The sequence below is a fragment of the Vipera ursinii genome (genome assembly GCF_947247035.1).
Source record: "Vipera ursinii genome assembly, chromosome: 10".
NCBI lineage: Eukaryota > Metazoa > Chordata > Lepidosauria > Squamata > Viperidae > Vipera > Vipera ursinii.
The window spans coordinates 7,858,758-7,877,383 of record NC_139520.1 but is presented as its reverse complement, the minus strand read 5'-3'; the positions used below and the strand labels follow the sequence as shown (position 1 = coordinate 7,877,383).

The window sequence follows — 18,626 nt, the reverse complement described above, 5'->3', positions numbered from 1 at the left end:
ACCAAACTCAGAAAGTACCAAGGGTCTCACAATTCACCCCTGAGCTACAAATATGCTCTTATTTAACTTTATATTTCCTGTGTTGCAATTAAAATATTTTACTTTTGGTTGTCTGCATTAGTGGATTGCTGGGATGGTCCCGAGGGGAAGCCCATAATCTATCATGGATGGACCCGAACGACCAAAATTAAATTCGATGATGTTGTGCAGGCAATCAAGGACTACGCATTTGTAGCATCTGAGTAAGTGCTGATCATTTTTAATTACCCCAAAGAATAATCCTTTTCAGAGTTTTCTGCTCCAAATATATTTTGAATTCCACTATTCCCCTCTTTGTTCTTAAACCTTCCGAGCATGTTTGCCATTTAAAAACGTCGTCTCACAGACTAGAAGAGACTTTCACAAAATTTCTACTTGGGTGACACAAAATCCAGGGTGACCTCCTGACTATTGTCAATTGCTTGAAGTAACTTACTTAATTATAATTAAATAATTGTAACATCTATCCGATTGCAACTCTGTGGTGCCATATTATGGTGATTTTTATCATGATTTTACTTTAATATTTTATCTTGTATGTTGTATTTTCTACATATTATTTCTCTCTCTCAATCTGTCTCTATCTATCATCTATCTTATCTCTCTCTCTGTCTCTATCATCTATCATCTGTTTGCTGATGCTTTATTTAAACATTTGTGTTTGTATTTACAATGTGTTTTATTAGTGTTGTATATCAGTGATTGCGTGACCTCTGCTGATGCCGTACGCTAAATAAACGAATAAACTTACTTGCTTTGCTATAAAAGCTTTGTTCGATTTCCTCAGTACCAAATTGATACAAATATCACGAAAAACCCTGGCTAAACCCAAAGATGCTTTTTTTTTTCTAAAACGCAACAGACTTTCTTGGGGGTTTTTTTCCTTTGAAAACGTTTCGCTTCTCATCCAAGAAGAGAGAACATTTTACAGCAGCTAAAAAAATGCAGCAGAATGCGCCACACAGCAAACCTCAAGTGCAAACAATATTTTGAAAACCATGGCCAGGTGCCAAAAATATTGCAAAAAAAATCTTATTTGTTCTACTTCCATGGGGAGTATGTTGTATGGGTGGGATGCCACCGGACAGAAGAATAGAATATAGAGTAGAGTAGACTAGAGTAGAGTAGACTACAGTAGAGTAGAGTAGAGTAGAGTAGAGTAGAGTAGAGTAGAGTAGAGTAGACTAGACGAGACTAGACTAGACTAGACTAGACTAGACTAGACTAGACTAGACTACAGTAGAGTAGGAAGGGACCTTGGAGGTCTTCTAGCCAACACCCTGCTCAGTTTCTTGGATGGGAAGCAAAATGTTTTTTTTTTTAAAGAAAAATTTGGAAAGTCCAGTTGCCTGTTGGAAAAAGCATGTTTGGGACAATCATGACCTGGAAGATGGAGAATCTCCATAGACACTGGACTAAACATTAGTCTACCCCAGTCATGATGGATCCAAGGGGATTCCTATTACCCTCTTCACGAGTATTTCTCTCTCTTGCTGAAGGTACCCAGTGATCTTGTCCATCGAAGAGCATTGCAGCGTGGAGCAGCAGCGTCACATCGCAAAGGTGTTCAGGGAAGTGTTCGGAGACCAGCTTCTAGCAAAGCCCGTTGAAGCCAGTGCTGATCAGCTCCCGTCCCCAACTCAGTTGAAAGGAAAAGTCATCATCAAGGTAAGTTGGAGTTGGCAGTGAAAAAAGAAAATGTAATAAAGTGCACGGATGCTTAATTGTCTCCCTTTGCCTTGCTCTCTTGAAGGGAACTGAGACGGCAGTTTCCTGTTCTTGAGAACTTTCTCCCTGGATGGTAGAAAGTATCAAGATTTAGGAAATGCACCAAGATGGGTTTTTTTTAAATTTATTATTCATTTCTCTTCTCCAGCTTTGGATTTGGTACGGTGCTGTCTTTCTACAATTCATCCATCTGTCCGCTCATTCTTTTAAAAGTTTACTTAATTAAAAAAAAGGAAAAAGAGGAAAAGAAAAAAGGAGTAATAGAAGAATGGAATTGGGTATGTCTAGTTTAATGAAGAGAAGGGTGAGGGGTGACATGATAGCAGTGTTCCAATATCTCAGGGGCTGCCCCAAAGAAGAGGGAGCCAAGCTATTCTCCAAAGCACCTGAAAGCAGGACAAGAATAATAAACCTTTATTGTCAAAGTACAACATGTGTACATTGAGATTAGCTGAGCCTCCCCCTGTGCTCTCTCCCCCCAACACACAGTGACAACAAACCCTCCATCCCACCACACTATGTGAACAGAAGCAACAGATAGAAACTAATCAAGGAGAGAATCAACCTAGAACTAAGGAGAAATTTCCTGACAGTTAGAACAATTAACCAGTGGAACAACCTGCCTCCAGAGGTGGTGAATGCTCCAACACTGGAAGTTTTTAACAAGAGACTGGATAGCCACTTGCCTGAAATGGTATAGGGTTTCCTGCCTGAGCAGGGGGGTTGGACTAGATGACCTCCAAGGTCCCTTCCAACTTCTTCTTCTTCTTCTTCTTCTTCTTCTTCTGATGATGATGATGATGATGATGATGATGATGAAAGGCAATGCCACATTAAGAAAGATTTTTCTAAAATGGCTTTTTAATAAATTTATGAAGCTCTGCAAAACAGTTTCAGCAAAGGATAACTATGTTTCATTATAACTATCCATCCACCTGTCTGTAAGTACAGGTGATCCTTGACTTACAACTGGTAGATTAGCATGATTTGAAGTTAGAGTGGACCCCAGTTGCTACACACACACACACGCACACACACACACATACACACACACACACACACATGCATTTGGGGCACTCAGCTCATCTTTTCGTCCATTTGCAGTATCCCCCCATCACCTGATCATGTTTTTTGACAATTTTTGCTGGTTAGCAGTTCTGCTTACAGCTGGTGATCAGCAGCTTTATTAAGCTATGCACAGAGGAAGGGCTGAAATCTGTTATCTTTTTTTCCAGCAAATGCATTATTTTTTTAAAATATGGTGATATTAATCTAATGATAGCACATGGTGGCATTAAAACGGAAGCAGTACGCCTTAAATTTGCTACAGTTAAAAGCCAGCTTTCATCCAGATCAGAAATTCAGCATTCATTAGAATAATTTCATTTCTAACCACCGCCTACCGTAAAACAATTCATCTGTGCTTAATAATTCTGAGCAACAAAGCAGGTGTACATCTTGGCAGGCTTATCTTTCTCATGAACAAATCCTGGAAATACAGAAAATTTCACTGGGAGTAGCAAAGGAAATTGACTTTTGCATGTGTATGTTTCAAAGTCAATTTGTTGAGCATTCCGCACCATTGTGATACTAAGCTTGAGTGCCAGAGATCCTCAATAATGGAAACTGGAATTTTCCAAAGTAAGTAAGCCATATACAATCAGGTTGTAGACAGAGACTTTGATTTTCAGTAAATTTATGTAGGTTTCTTGAACAATTTATATTCCCCCATGGTTATTTTCTGTATTTAGAATTAATCAATTAGATAGGACAGTAAAATCAACTTAAAACAGCTGAGCAGAAATACATGTAAGCAAAGATAAAACCAATTTATTCAATATTGGAAATTTTCCTTACTCCAAAATAAATAAGACTACGGGTTGTTCTCAACTTACAACCACAATGAAGCCCAGATTTCTGTTGTTAAGTGAGACAGTTTTGCCCCGCTTTGCAACCTTTCTTGCAACAGTTGTTAAGTGAATCACTGCAGTTGTTAAGATGGTAACATGGTTATTAAGTGAATCTGGCTTCCCCATTGACTTTGCTTGTCAGAAGGTCGCAAACGATCACATGATCCCGGGACACTGCAACCGTCATAAGTACATGCCAAGCATCTGAATTTTGATCGTGTGTCCCATGGGGGATGCTGTAACGGTCGTTTGAAATATGGTCATAAGTCACGTTTCAAAGTTGCTTTTGTAACTTTGAATGATGACTAAATGAATGGTTGTAAGGACTATCTATGTATCTCTGGGGATTTTCTGTAAACTCACTAAACTAAGACATTCCTGAAGCCAAGTGGCCTTCAATCTCAAAAGATGTTGGCGGGCTTATAGGTGAACAAGTGATACATTAAGAGTTTGTTGTGGTGTACTTGAGGAGATCATGCCTTATATGCACAGAGCTACCGGGTGACTTTGGCCCAGTCCATATCTTACAGCCGTAGGAAGAAAGCAAGGACAGACCACTTCCCAAAGTGGCCAGGAAAACTTCAGGAATTCACCCATGTACTCATCAGAAATCAAGACTAACCCAAATAAGAGAGCCAGTTTAGTGTACTGGTTAAAGGGACCAGGCTAGAAATAGGGATACTATGAGTTTTGGGCCCAACTTAGACACGAAAACCAGCTGGGTGACCTTGGGCCAGTTCCTCTTTCTCAGTCTTAGGAAGAAAACGGCGGCAGACCACATCCAAAAATCTAGCCGAAGATAAGTTGCCAAGGATCAAAAATTGCCTCAGAGGCCCCTCTACACAGAAAGTGTTACCTCATAACCACATATCCCAAGATAGACAGTGTGCCAGCCCTTAAATTATGCTACAGATTGGGTCAGCAAATCATGTCTTGGTCAACAGTGAAGGACCAGCATAAGTTATTATCATGGGAAAGTGAAGAGGAAGTGGTTGGTCTTGGAGCAGAAGATGTTCGTACTGTTTGAACAGGGCATTGTCTTTTTTAAGGATGTTGTTTAGAGCCGAAGTTCAAGGGAAAAATCTTGGAGAACTCATCCAAGGTGTTCGTTTCTCATAATTGCTTTCTTCGTTTACACCAGCATAAAAAATTGGGACCCAAAGGTGATGTAGATGTGAACACAGAAGATAAGAAAGAGGAAAAGAAACAACAAGGGGAACTATACATGTGGGACACCATTGACCAGGTAAACAAGGATCCTACTTCTCCCGTTTAGCACAGAAGTTCCTTTGTAGCTGACGTTCATCATGGAGAAATGAGGAGGGAGAGAGATATTTTGAGGAGTTTATTGCTATCTTTTTTCTGATGGGACGGCAAAGTTGTCTTTCAACCATTTTTGGCCTTGTAGGAATGGACTCGTCATTATTGTGCTATAGCCAATGGAAAGCTCTCCTTCAGTGATGACATAGAACAGAATGCCGAGGAAGAACCCCCAAAGGTATGTAAACTGCTCGTGTTATGTATTTTACTTATTTATTTTTTTATTAAGTTCACGTGCCACCTGACACACAGCGACTTCCGGAAGATTTAAATCAAAATTAAGGCAAAAAATGATATCCGAAGTTAAAATTAAATCTAAAATTTAAATAAAAGCATTAAAATCGCATCAAAAATTAAATCAATCAAATTACATCAAAGCTAGCCAGCAGCTACCCCGCTTCTAAGGTGGGTGATATTTCAACCAGCAGCTAAAAATGATTGGTAAACTATTACAATCCTATCAAATCTGGCCAAGCTGCTCATGAGTACAGGTAATCTTTGACTTACATTCATGTAAGTAACACCAGCTGCCTGTAATTAGTGCAGGTTCGAGTCCCACCAGGCTCAAGGTTGACTCAGCCTTCCATCCTTCCGAGGTAGGTAAAATGAGGACCCAGATTGTTGGGGGCAATTAAGCTGACTTTGTAATAATGCCACTTGGGGTGTGTGTGAAAGCCCTAATAAGCAGGCATATACATAGAATGAAGGCTACTGCTAAGCTTGTAAGCCGCCCTGAGTCTTCGGAGAAGGGCGGGATATAAATGGAATTAAAATAAATAAAAATAAAATGTAACAATGGTTCAAAGTGACAGCGCTCTTGGAAAAATAAACTTCAAAGGTAGGACTGTCACACCACCCTCCCACAGTTGCATGGTTTGGTCTCTTTGCCTTTGATTGTAATAAACTCGAATAAACTGACAACCAGCTCTCACTGACAATGGTTCCCATGTTTTGCAATCACTTGATTGCAGCTTCCATCCTTCCCAGCTGGCTTCCGGCAAGCAGAATGAATTGGGGAATCCGGATGTGTTTAACCCTGTGATTCACTTAATGACCGCAGTAAGGTAAAAGGTAAAGGTTCCCCCGCACATGCGTGCTAGTCGTCTCTGACTCTAGGGGCCGGTGCTCATCTCCGTTTCAAAGCCGAAGAGCCAGCGCTTGTCCGAGGACGTCTCCGTGGTCATGTGGCTGGCATGACTAGACGCCAAAGGCGCACGGAACGCTGTTACCTTCCCACCGGAGTGGTCCCTATTTTTTTACTTGCATTTTTACGTGCTTTCGAACTGCTAGGTTGGCAGAAGCTGAGACGAGTAACAGGCGCTCACTCTGTTACGCGGCGCTCGGGATTCGACCCACCAAACTGCCGACCTTCTGATCGACAAGCTCAGCGTCCTAACCCACTGAGCCACCGCGTCCCTTTTATGACCACAGTAGAAATGCTCATAAAATGCGATCTGGTCATGTGATGACTCACCTAACTCCTGCACCGCTTAGTAACCAAAATTCTGTGGTTGTAAGTCAAGGACAAGTTGCATGTGATCCATAGGGAAGGACCAACTGAAGAAATATTCCTCGCTATATTTTAGGAAGCGAAAAGCACGGAGCTACACTACGGCGAGAAATGGTTCCATGGGAAGATGGCGGAAGGGAGGACGACAGCCGAAAAGCTTCTGCAGGAATATTGTGCTGAGATGGGTGGCAAAGACGGGACCTTTTTGGTCAGGGAGAGCGAAGCCTACCCAAAAGATTACACCCTCTCGTTCTGGTAAGAGCTCATTTGGAACATGCTTTATCCTCTTTTGGCGCATGAATCAAGTTTTGTCTCATTGGGGAGGACGGCGCATTTGGGGGGGGGGAAATGTCCTAAAACTTCTGCCGGTTACATGAGTCAATTTAGGGAGGCTGAATCGGGCTCAATGTAAGCCACAAGGGATCCCCCCCCAGTGCCCAAATTCTCCTCTTTCTGTCGACCTGTTATGAAATGTAATACTTAATTGGAAGTGGAAAAACAAAACATCCTGATTTAGCTGAGTCGATTGTTTAGGAGCTAAGCAAGCTATTTCCTGAATTTGTTCTTATGTTTTGGCCGCCTTAGAAGCAAGACTAAGGAAGTAAAGCAGTGCTTTATCAAACTTGCCAAACTTAAGAAGTCTGGACCTCAGTTCAACCAGCTAGCCTACATTTTGCCCAACATTGGCATTTTCTTGTTGGTTTGTTTTTTTTTTTTTTTTGCTAAAAGCAGCCCATAGCAAACCATGGCTTGTTTAACAATCTCCACAAAAAAATCAGGTTGTGGCTCGCCATCATGAGTTACAACCATGATGGGCAGGTTCCATTGAAGTCGTAAGTCAAGGATTGTCATTATATATCATTGAAATCCTAGATGAGAATATTTGTGTCTCAGGGTTGAACAGTGAGGTGCTTGGTGCTCTCCGAGCTTGATGGTTTTCTTGCAAATGTGTCATTACCAAACTAGGTAACATCATCAGTGCTGGAAGGCAGTGAGGTTTGCTCTCTCTGTTTATCTCAGTCAAGGAACTGCTGTCTCACACATATAGTCAAAGCAATAAACAGTCTAATCAAGGAATTACCAAGAAGAAAACAACATCATAAGAGCCTTGGTGGAGCAGTGGGCTAATGCCTCCTTAAGTAACACCAGCTGCCTGCAATTAGTGCAGGTTCGTGTCCCACCAGGCTCAAGGTTCACTCAGCCTTCCATCCTTCCCAGGTAGGTAAAATGAGGACCCAGCTGACTTTGTAATAATGCCGCTTGGGGTGTGTGTGAAAGCCCTAATAAGCAGGCATGTACATAGAACGAAGGCTACTGCTAAGCTTGTAAGCCGCCCTGAGTCTTCAGAGAAGGGCGGGATATAAATGGAATTAAAATAAATAAAAAAAATTAAAAAATGAAATGTCTGCAAGAAAACAACCAAGCTCTGAGAGCACCTAGGACCCTATAGTCCTCCTTCTCCTCCTACACTCCACATATCCTACTCCCTTCTAGCACTGATGATACTCGCTACATTGGTAATGAAATGTCTGCAAGAAAACAACCAAGCTCAGAGAGCACCGAGGACCCTATAGTCCTCCTCCTCCTCCACTCTACAAATCCTACTCCCTTGTAGCACTGATGTTACCTACATTGGTAATGAAATGCTCCTCCTCCTTCTCCTACACTCCACAAATCCTACTCCCTTGTAGCACTGATGTTACCTACATTGGTAAGGAAATGTCTGCAAGAGAACAACTGAACTCTGAGAGCACCAAGGACCCCACTGTCCCTCCCCTCCTACTCCTCCCAAACCCCACTCCCTTCTAGCATTGATGATATTACCTAGCTGACTAATGAAACGTCTGCACAAAAACAGCCATGCTTAGGGAGCACCCAGGGGCCCTCCATCTTATTCCTGTTCTGCCTAATTGAGGAGACCCAGTTCCCTTCAATCTTCCTTTCTCTTTTTCCAGGTGCAAACAGTTGCAGTTCACAAATTGAAAGAAGAACAAGACTTCTTTTTTAAAAAAAAAACCCCACTAAACTTTCTTTTTCCCTCATTTGTCCTAGGAGATCAGGTAGAGTCCAACACTGTCACATCCGCTCTTCTTCAGATGGAGACAGGATAAAATATTACCTGACCAACAACCTCACCTTCGACAGCATTTCTGACCTCATCCAGCATTACAAAGAAGCCCATTTACGGTGCGCTGAGTTTGAGCTGCGTTTGACTGATGCCGTCCCGAATCCCAAACCCCACGAATCTAAGAAGTACGTAGAGCCGAGGGGAAAAAAAAATTCCAGGGTGGGGCGAAATGCTATTTTTAATACTGAAGCTTGCTGTTGGTCTTTTGCTGTGGTGGCAGAGGGAGAATTTGATTGAAAGCAACAAGGAAAGCCAGCTAAACTGTCGACAGTGCTGAATTATGCCTTGAATAGGCAACTTTAACCTCAGCAGTCTGGAAAGAGCTGCAAACTTTCTGGGGACAGTCTAAGCTCTTAAGATATTTAACCCTTTGGCCAAGAGAGAATGGGGAGATGTTAAATTGAGGAGGATTCTCTTGCTTTACTTTCTCTCCTTTTAAGACCGCAGGCTTTTGCCATTTATGGATTTTGTCTCTCTGGCAGTTTATCCGGCTTAGTTTTTGGTGTTATTTTTTTTTCTTGGGTTGGCTTTTCTCTCTTGAGAAAATTTTGAGAAGTAGTGCTTGGTAGAGCCTCTTGGCATAGGCACATGAGCTGGAAGCCACAGCCTTGTCCGTCTGACTCTCTTATATGTGTGAGGTGTCTAACATTACAACATACCCTTGTCCTCTTGTTCAAAGGAAGACATGGGTAATTGTCTGTCTCTGAGGTACCCACTTCATCCTTTGTTGCCAGTCCAAGGAGTGAAATGGTTTAGATGGAGAAATATTGTCTTAAGGCAGAGGATTACAGAATAATACAGAACAACAGAGTTGAAAGGGACCTTGGGGGTCTTCTAATCCAATCTCCTGCTCAAGCAAGAGACCCTATACCATTTTGGACAAATGGCCATCCAATCTCTTCTTAAAACCTTCAGTGAAGGAGCATCCACAACTTCTGGAAGCAAGCTCTTCCACTGATTAATCGTTCTAACAGTCAAGAAATTTGGTTCTGTCCTTCATGAGTTCCATCCATTACTTCTTGTCCTGCCTTCAGGTTGTCCTCTTCTTCTCTGTGACGGCCTCTCAAATATTGGAAGTCTCTTTATCATGTCACCCCTGGTCCTCCTCTCTCTCTTTAGACTAGAATAAACATACATTTCATTTTGGTTCCCCAAACCAGAATTAAACTAGGTTGCAAATTTAGCTTGATCAGCTAAGTTTTATAGCATTTGTTGGGACTTGTAGGGATGAACCAAGCGATCTGGATACAGCTTTCTAGCTCCCAGCCACTAGTTTAAATCTTCACCTGCTCCAGTCCTGCGTGAAACAAGATCAGAGGGTTTGATTTTAGAGAAAAGATGGACGTTCTGAAGCTTCCCATCCTTGGGCAACTTATCTGCCCACAGTTTGGTCAGAGTCCTTGAGTGGATTCACAAGCCAATATCCTCCCAGAACTTGCTTTCTAGCTGAATTTGAATAAAACATGGCTCAAAGGCAAAACAATAAGATTTAGAATGGTAGTTGGAGCTTACATCACCCTATGCTTGTCTTTCTGCAAAATCAGGTGTCTGTCAACTTGGCAACTTCAAGACTTGTGGACTTCAACTCACTAAATTCCTCAGTCAGCCATACTGGCTGGGGAATGCTGGGAGTTGAAGTCCAAAAGTCTTAAAAGTTGCCACATTTTGGAGACCCCTCTGCTAAATCAGACTATACTCTGGATAATGAGGATAGGCATGATCTTCCAGGCTTGTGTCTTCATTTGGTCCTCTCTTTAAAGCTGTAAATTAACTCTTAAAGTCAGTGCTTTTTTTTGTAAAAGAAAAAGGTGCCGGAACTCACACATGTCATACAACCCGCCTTGCCTACCCTACAAGGTTCCATCCAAAAAAGGTTGCCGGAACTCCGTTCTGAGCGTTCTATGAGAAAAAAAGCCCTGCTTACAGTGCTTCTTCACCTCCGAAACGACTGCAAATTAACTCTTACAGTTCTTCTGTCTGTACCTTTGAAATTGGGTTTAAGGGGGTAGTTTTTGGTGAGGTGGTTTCTTTTTCCTCAGTCCACCTGGAATTGAGCTGGTAGGAAAACCTTATCTTGGTACTAGCTCCCCACCTATATTTGACCACTGGTTTGGAGGTCTAAAGGACTGGATTTAGACAGCAGGAAAGGAAAAAGCCAACAGTATCAACATTCAAGAGTAACTTGTTGATTTCAGGAACAAAGGAATTCTCTGCTCCTTTCACCCTCTGGTGTCCCTCTTTGCTATTATTAATGAGATTTAAGTTTGAAACTGCAACCCCCTTTGTCTCTGTTAGTTGGTATTACAGCAACCTGAGCCGTGGAGAAGCAGAAGACATGTTGATGCGGATTCCAAGGGATGGAGCCTTCCTGATAAGAAAGAGAGATGAACTGGATTCCTATGCCATAACTTTCAGGTAAGATAAGACACGTGGTGTTGTGATTCAGGGTCAGCCTGTGGGTTCGGCAGTTGGGTCGGACGACTCAGAGGAGAAGGGGGGTGTTGAAGAGCTTGCTGAGGGAGTTGGAGAGCTTGCTGAGGGGGTTGGAGAGCTTGCTGATGAGAGCCCTCAGCCAGGCCCCTCCCACCTGGTCACGACGGAGACCCAGTTGTGTGAGCCTGACAGCGTGGATGAAGATGACCCACAGCTGGCCCTGTTCAAGGACGCCCGACGCAGGAGGCAGTCAATCAGGAGTAAACAGAGGAAGGCAATGGGGCACCTCGGAAGGAGGCAGAGAGAGGCCACGCCCTGAACTGTATTTAAGGGGAATGTGTGGGAGGGCTGGTTTGCTGAAGGCAACCGCTTGAATAGTTCCTGTTTGATAGCTCCTGTTTCATGGTTGGTGTCTTGTTTTGCTCTGTTTTATGTTAATAAATTTGGCAGGCTTTATTCCAGCCTCTTGCCATTTGTAAAGGGGTTGTCCCTGCTTTTTCTGCAGGGCTGGTAGCAGGCTGGTACAGAACATGTGGGATGACGATTAGATAAATTTTCAGAATGGCCTTGTGGCTGACTTCACAGAAAAAAACAATGAATATCAGGGATATCTGAAGCACTGATTCATCTATTACTGCATACGCTTCGAAAGCTTGTTAGATTAATCAGATGACAACAGTGTCATGGTCCACGGGTTCTTGAGTTAGATAATCTGTTTAGTCAGCCCTCAGAGTTGCAGAGATGGGTAAGTCTCAGGTTAAGCCTAGCTGATTCTCTCTTCTTCTCTAAAAATGAAAGTAACAATAGCACTAGCGTTTAGACTTATATACCGCTTCATGGTGCTTTAACAGCCCTCTCTAAGCGGTTTACAGAGTCAGCCTATTGCCCCCAACAATCTGGGTCCTCATTTTACCAACCTCAGAAGGATGGAAGGCTGAGTCAACCTTGAGCCGGTCAGGGTCGAACTGCTGGCAGTCAACGGTGTTAGCCTGCAATACTGCATTCCAACCACTGTGCCACCACGGCTCAAGTACTTCTGTTTACACCTAGTTCAATCCAAATCTGCTAAGATGGAACCTGAGAAACATGGCTATTTATTACCCATCCAGGTTGTCCCAGCTGTCAGTAGGAAAAGAAGAGGGATGAACCTTATTATCTCGTGTGGTAGGAGGCTGATTGAACAGCCAGGAGAATGGAAACATTTTTGAGAAGCTAGAAGATCTTATAATGGTCTGTGGGAATCACTTTGGGACACGGAGGAAGAGTCTTAACCTAGACAACTGTCACGCAAAGGGTGTCTTAGCCAACAGAAGGAAAAAGGACACAGGATGTCTCAGAAGGGACCATCTGTAGTTTTCTGGAAAGTAGAGAGAAGGTCTTTCAGACTTTCAAGATTCTGTTAATGTAACCTTAGAATAAGGGTAGTGTTGTTACTCATGGATGTGCTTCTTGCCTGGTGTACCTCAAAGAGTCAACAGATCCTCTAATACTCCCTTTGCAAATATTTTGTGCCTCTTCTCCTGCGGATGCCAGGAAATAGAGCCATCCATAAACTATCATCTCTGTTTGCAAAGGGTCAGCAAAATAGAGAGCCAGTTTGGTCTAATGGTTAAGGCATCAGGCTGGAAAGTGGGAGACGGTGAGTTCAAGTCCTGCCTTAGCTGTGAAAGACTGTTGGTTGACTTTGGGCCAATCACCAGGAGACGGTGAGTTCTAGTCCTGCTTTAACCATGAAAGTCAGCTAGGTGACATTGGGCCAGTCCCTCTCTCTCAGCACAACCCATCTCACAAGGTTGTTATAGGGAAAATGGAAGGAGGAAGTTGTCTTGGATCTTCTCTGCCTTAATAAAAGACCGGATTTAAATTAAATACATAAATAATATGGAATTCTGAGGGCTATTCCTGCTCACAGACAGATTGCCTTAAAAAAAGGCCATCCTTGTTTCTTCTGCAGAGCGGAGGGGAAAGTGAAGCATTGTCGAATTAAACAAGAAGGCCGTCTCTTTGTCTTGGGAACCTCTGCTTATTTTGAGAGTTTAGTGGAGCTGGTGAACTACTATGAGAAGCACCCCCTGTACAGGAAGATGAGGCTGCGCTATCCAGTGACTGAGGAACTTCTGGAGCGTTACAGCATGGTAGGTCCCTCTTTTTTAAGATGGGTGCTTAAAAACCACTTATGGAAGCTTGGCATTTGGTCATACTTGTGATTTTTGGGATGAGAAGCAATGGATGGAAACTGATCAAGGAGAGAACCCACCTAGAACTAAGGAGAAATTCCCTGACAGTGAGAACAATTAACCAGTGGAACAGCTTGCCTTCAAAAGTTGTAGATGCTCCATCACTGGAAGTTTTAAAGAAGAGACTGGACAACCATTTGTCTGGAATGTCATAGGGTTTCCTGCTTGAGCAGGGAGTTGGACTAGATGACCTCCAAGGTCCCTTCTAGCTCTGTTTACTATTTTATTCTGTGATATACATGTGTGTGGCTTTCCTTTCTCTCTGTCTTCGAGTCAGTATTGACTCTTGACAACTAATGATTTCTTTCTACCATCCTACCCTCCTAGGTTCTGAGATAATTAGATAATTGAGGGATGTAGTCTCTTCATTGTATTATAAATAAAGTTAAATAAAAAGGTAAAGGTTCCCTTGCACATGTGTGCTAGTCGTTTTCAACTCTAGGGGCCGGTGCTCATGTCCGTTTCAAAGCCGAAGAGCCAGCGCTTGTCCGAGGACGTCTCCGTGGTCATGTGGCTGGCATGACTAGACGCCAAAGGCGCATGGAACGCTGTTACCTTCCCACCGGAGTGGTCCCTATTTTTCTACTTGCATTTTTTGTGCTTTCGAACTGCTAGGTTGGCAGAAGCTGGGACGAGTAACAGGCGCTCACTCTGTTCCGTGGCGCTCGGGATTCGACCCGCCACACTGCCGACTTTCTGATCGACAAGCTCAGCGTCCTAACCCACTGAGCCACCATGTCCCCATAAAGTTAAATAAAGAATGCTAAAATAATTATTGTAAGATCAATAATAATAGTAATTAAAAACATAGCGATATTTATAGGAAGACATGCAGCCAAGGTGCTAGATAAATTGTTGATCCCTTAAAGCTGCCATAAACACACTGCATCCTTTAGTTGCGATTCATCACTTTAGAATGGTCCCTAAAATCATGTACTCACTTTAAGAGCACAAGATTGGAAAGTGGGGATTTCAATCCAGCCAGCCTCAGACCCCAATTAAGAAACTCAACTATCTTATATCCCAAGCAGATAAAAATAAGCCACAGCAAAATCATTTCTGGCTGTATGAGAAAATAAATGTGTGAGATGCTGAATGATTCTACCTTGGACTGTTAAAATCCTCTGTGTTACATACCACTCTGGCTGCAATCAAACAACACAATCAGGACCCACAATTAGCTTAGGGTGGCAACCTAGACAAACATGGCTCTGAATATAAAGTCAGGTACTTTTTTTTTGAGCAGAAGACTAAGAAGAAAAAATACCTAGATCTTAAAAGACAATGAAATTATCAGTCATTATGAAAGCTTCTCTTTTCTAGATAGCTCAAATACCAAAAAAGTTCCCCCAAAATTTTGCGTTAGTAGTGCTGGATTTTTTGGGGGGTAGGGGAATATCCCAAAAGTGAGGAGAAAGGGAGAATCCGGTAGATTTTCCAATATTCAGTTGCTGTATGCTAATGTAAGCAAGGAAAAATGCCTTAAGACTTGAGACTTCGATGGTAACTCGTTTTATTTTGATTTTCAACCTAGGAGAAAGATCCTAGCTCTTTATATGAAGTCAAGATGTACGTGGAGCCCACCGAAATAACACCTTCTGTGGTGAGTGATACCCAACTTCAAAAAAAAAAAAAAACACACACACACCAGGGAGCTAATTACTCTTTATCTTCAATTTTTCCATTCAAACATCAAAGCAATTCCTAGCATTTCTCAAAATTCAGCCGACTTGTTGATCTGAAATGTTTTCCGTTGCTTTTTTTTCTCGAAGCCCCAGAGAACGGTTAAAGCCTTGTACGACTATCAAGCTAAGAGAGATGATGAGCTGACATTTTGTCGGGGAGCTTTAATTCATAATGTCTCCAAAGAAAGTGGTGGCTGGTAAGCTTTGGATTAATATATATTTTTTGTATTGTTGAATCTCCATGGAGATTCTCAGTCATCCAGGTCCTGTTTGTCCCAAAGGGTTTTTTTCCCCCAAAACGCAACTGGACTTTATTTTTCCTTGAAGATGTTTCACTTCTCATCTAAGAAGCTTCTTCAGTTTCACTTCTTCAGGCAACTTCTTGGATGGGAAGCGAAATGTCTTCTAGGAAGAACAAAGAAAGTCCAGTGACCATTTGAAAAAGCACCTTTGGGACATATTTTCGTTGAGGTTGTTATATGCAGTACTGGCAATGTGCAAAAAACTGGGATCATATAGAATGCCTAGGAAATCTTTAGAATGGGTGACATTTTTCAGGCAAAGTGTGAAATGTCTCTTATTATTTTAATACACCATATACTTTCCCTAGGTAAAGGTAAAGGTTCCCCCGCACATGCGTGCTAGTCGTTTCCGACTCTAGGGGCCGGTGCTCATCTCTGTTTCAAAGCCGAAGAGCCAGCGCTTGTCCGAGGACGTCTCCGTGGTCATGTGGCCGGCATGACTAGATGCCAAAGGCGCATGGAACGATGTTACCTTCCCACCGTAGTGGTCCCTATTTTTCTACTTGCATTTTTACGTGCTTTCGAACTGCTAACCCACTGAGCCACCGCGTCCCATATATACTTTCCCTAGGCACGGCATATAATACCTAGGCATTATGCAGAATGACAAGAAGTATTTAAGCTAAGTATGAAAAGAGAGTCATGAAAGGGGTTAGGATTCCAGTTAGCCTAACTCTAACCCTTTATTAAAAAGACATATATGAAAACAAAGGAAGAAATGCAAAATAAAGCACAGGATTTTCTTACTGGGAAAAAAAGAGAGAGAGAAAAAGACCAGCAATGATCTACTTGTTGCAACAAGGAAGGCTAGAATTGCAAAGTATGTTATACTTTGCCAGTTTGCCTTTTGGCATTGCGTAGATACCTAGGAAATGTCCTGAAATATTAAGCATTTCATAGTTTGACATCCCACTTTTGGCGTTCTCTAGATTTCGAAGGCATTCTCTAAAATGCCTAATTTCACACACTGATGGTAACGTATAGGCTACTGTTAGTCTTTGCATTGGTTGAGGGCTACTTGCAAGCTGCTTTCCAACGACAGATTTCTTCATAGGATTTTTCTGTTGTTTCAAGTGGAAACTTGACTGAAAATGTGTGAACCAAAGCTTTAAAATGATGATGATGATGAGATGGTACAGAATGCTTTTATCAGAGTTGTAAAGTAGCCAACGTAATTTTGTTCAGTTTTGGGGAGGCCAGGAGTGGTGCTGCAGAGATAGTTTTGTGTCACGTTGCATGAAGAATCACATTCCTTTGTTCCATTTTCCTCTGAATTGTTTTTCTCTAGCAGCCCACTCAATGTAATGTAATCCAAAACTACATCAGCTACTTGTTTTCTTAAATTTCAAAGCATTTTAAAGGAACAAAAGAAGAATGTAAAAAGCAATGTAGGTGGCACAATTTAAAATCAGTTGTGCAGGAGCTGAAATGGTGCATAATTGTGTTGACGGCCCATAAGTGCTATTCCATTAACCACGGCCCCTTTGAAATTGTGTTCTTCTGGTTAACTTATCTTCTCCAGAAATTTTTCATACTTGATTTATTCTGATTAGGTTGCACATCTCATTTCTGCTCGGGAGCAGGCATTAAGTTTTAGAGACTGCGTATGTTATTTTACGATTAGATGTGACAATTGCTAAAAGCATCTTTGAAGGTTTTTCCCGAGGTGGGCAGTTTTAAAAGATTCAGATCTAATAAGCAATTGCTTGATGATTATAATTCGATTGATAATTTACACGTCATTGCTCTTGTTATTCAGATCCCACTCCTTAGTTCTTTCTCCTTTTTAACCAGGTGGAAAGGTGATTATGGCTACAAAGTTCAGCATTATTTTCCGTCCAATTATGTTGAAGACATGTCACCTGACAATATGGAGGAGCTTGAGAATCAGGTGGGGAAAGTTTTGGGTGTGATCCACGTGTCAGAATGTATTCTTGATTCTCAAGTCTATTAAAATGATTTATTAGTGTATAAATACTGCATCTAGTTTTAGTCACCGCATTAAAAAAAAGATGTTGAGACTTTGGAAAAACTGCAGAGAAGAGCAACTAGGATGATTAAAGGCTGGAGATTAAAAATCAGTCAATATTTGAGTAACTAGAAAGTTATAACTGTGCCACTCTGATTATACAACTATAGAATATAGTCAAAACCATTAGAATTAAATAATTACAGGTTGGTGGGTAAGGTGGGCAGTAAAGAGATTTCTTTCTTTGTTCCTTGCTAATGTTATCCAGTAATAGAAAAACTGTATATATTAGGAACTGTTTTTATATTGATTTGTATGCTACTAATGATAAACGTACAGTAGAAAAACCAGGGACTATTGATAAGTATAAAATATAAGATGGATTTTTTCCCCTTTTCTTTCTTAATTTGTGATTTTTAATTTTTCTTTTAAGCTAAAGTTTGTGAAAACGTATTGTAGAACAAATTAACAGATGTCCACATAAAATATGTGCCACCTCTCCTATTGCAACTGTCTATTTAACAGGAAAAAAAATGTGACTAATTTTTCTTCAGAGCTGTAGTTTAAATCATTGATCATTTCTCAGTGATTAAATTTCATGGTGGAAATTTATTCTAAAACGTTGCTTTTGGAATTTTTAACGGATGCATGGGAATCGGGCTTATTTACTGTACTCCTACTTGTGAAGATGAAAGGGTCTTTTATTTAAAAAAACCCAAAAACCTATATAATGAAATATAAATCTTTTCTTTCCAGATCTTTGAGGACAATCCTTTGGGGTCGCTATGTCGGGGAATTCTGGATCTCAATTTATACACAGTGGGTATGTAGAGGCTGGGCTCCAATTTTTTTGTTTCTTAAATTAGAATTAATGTAGGTGACATGGAGGGGGGGAAGGTAGCTGTAATAGAAAAACTTAGGATCCTCCTCCTCTTCCTACTCCCACTCCTCCTCCCCTCCCTCCTCCTCTTCCTCCAAGTTCTTCATAAGGGCAATACTACTGATTATTTTCTACCTAGCTTATGAAAGAGCGATCCTGTTAGATGTTTTGTGCCAGCCATTGGCAGTTCCCCAAAAAGGTCATCAGATGGGAGCAAAGAGGCTTCTTTGCTTCCACTGATGAGTCAGGGGTCCCAGACCCCTGCAACCCCCATTGGCGAGAGAGTTTTATGGTTAGGGAGGGGCTGAGACCTCCCCCCCCATAAATACCTCTGCTCAAGGGGCTGCTCTTTGTTCAGTTCAGTTCAGTTTCTGGTTCTACTTCTTGTTCTGTTCCAGTTATGCTATGCTAGCTTGCTTTCTTTTCTTTTGTTCTCTCTCACATGCAGGCATGAATGCCTTCATGCCAAGTAATTCTTTCTATCT

At 41.7% G+C, this 18,626-nt stretch overlaps 1 protein-coding gene across 1 annotated transcript in view; it reads left to right on the top strand.

The window, feature by feature from the left end:
• The window catches only part of PLCG2 (phospholipase C gamma 2), an 82,387-nt gene that overhangs the window by 47,393 nt on the left and 16,368 nt on the right, over positions 1 to 18,626 (top strand). Inside the window, exons 13-24 of the mRNA XM_083370619.1 lie at positions 122 to 242; positions 1,539 to 1,707; positions 4,819 to 4,923; positions 5,086 to 5,175; positions 6,584 to 6,762; positions 8,560 to 8,760; positions 10,931 to 11,050; positions 13,023 to 13,203; positions 14,840 to 14,908; positions 15,078 to 15,187; positions 17,087 to 17,183; positions 18,018 to 18,084. Coding sequence (XP_083226745.1) covers positions 122 to 242; positions 1,539 to 1,707; positions 4,819 to 4,923; positions 5,086 to 5,175; positions 6,584 to 6,762; positions 8,560 to 8,760; positions 10,931 to 11,050; positions 13,023 to 13,203; positions 14,840 to 14,908; positions 15,078 to 15,187; positions 17,087 to 17,183; positions 18,018 to 18,084 — 1,509 coding nt within the window. The remainder of the gene's footprint in view (positions 1 to 121; positions 243 to 1,538; positions 1,708 to 4,818; positions 4,924 to 5,085; positions 5,176 to 6,583; positions 6,763 to 8,559; positions 8,761 to 10,930; positions 11,051 to 13,022; positions 13,204 to 14,839; positions 14,909 to 15,077; positions 15,188 to 17,086; positions 17,184 to 18,017; positions 18,085 to 18,626) is intronic.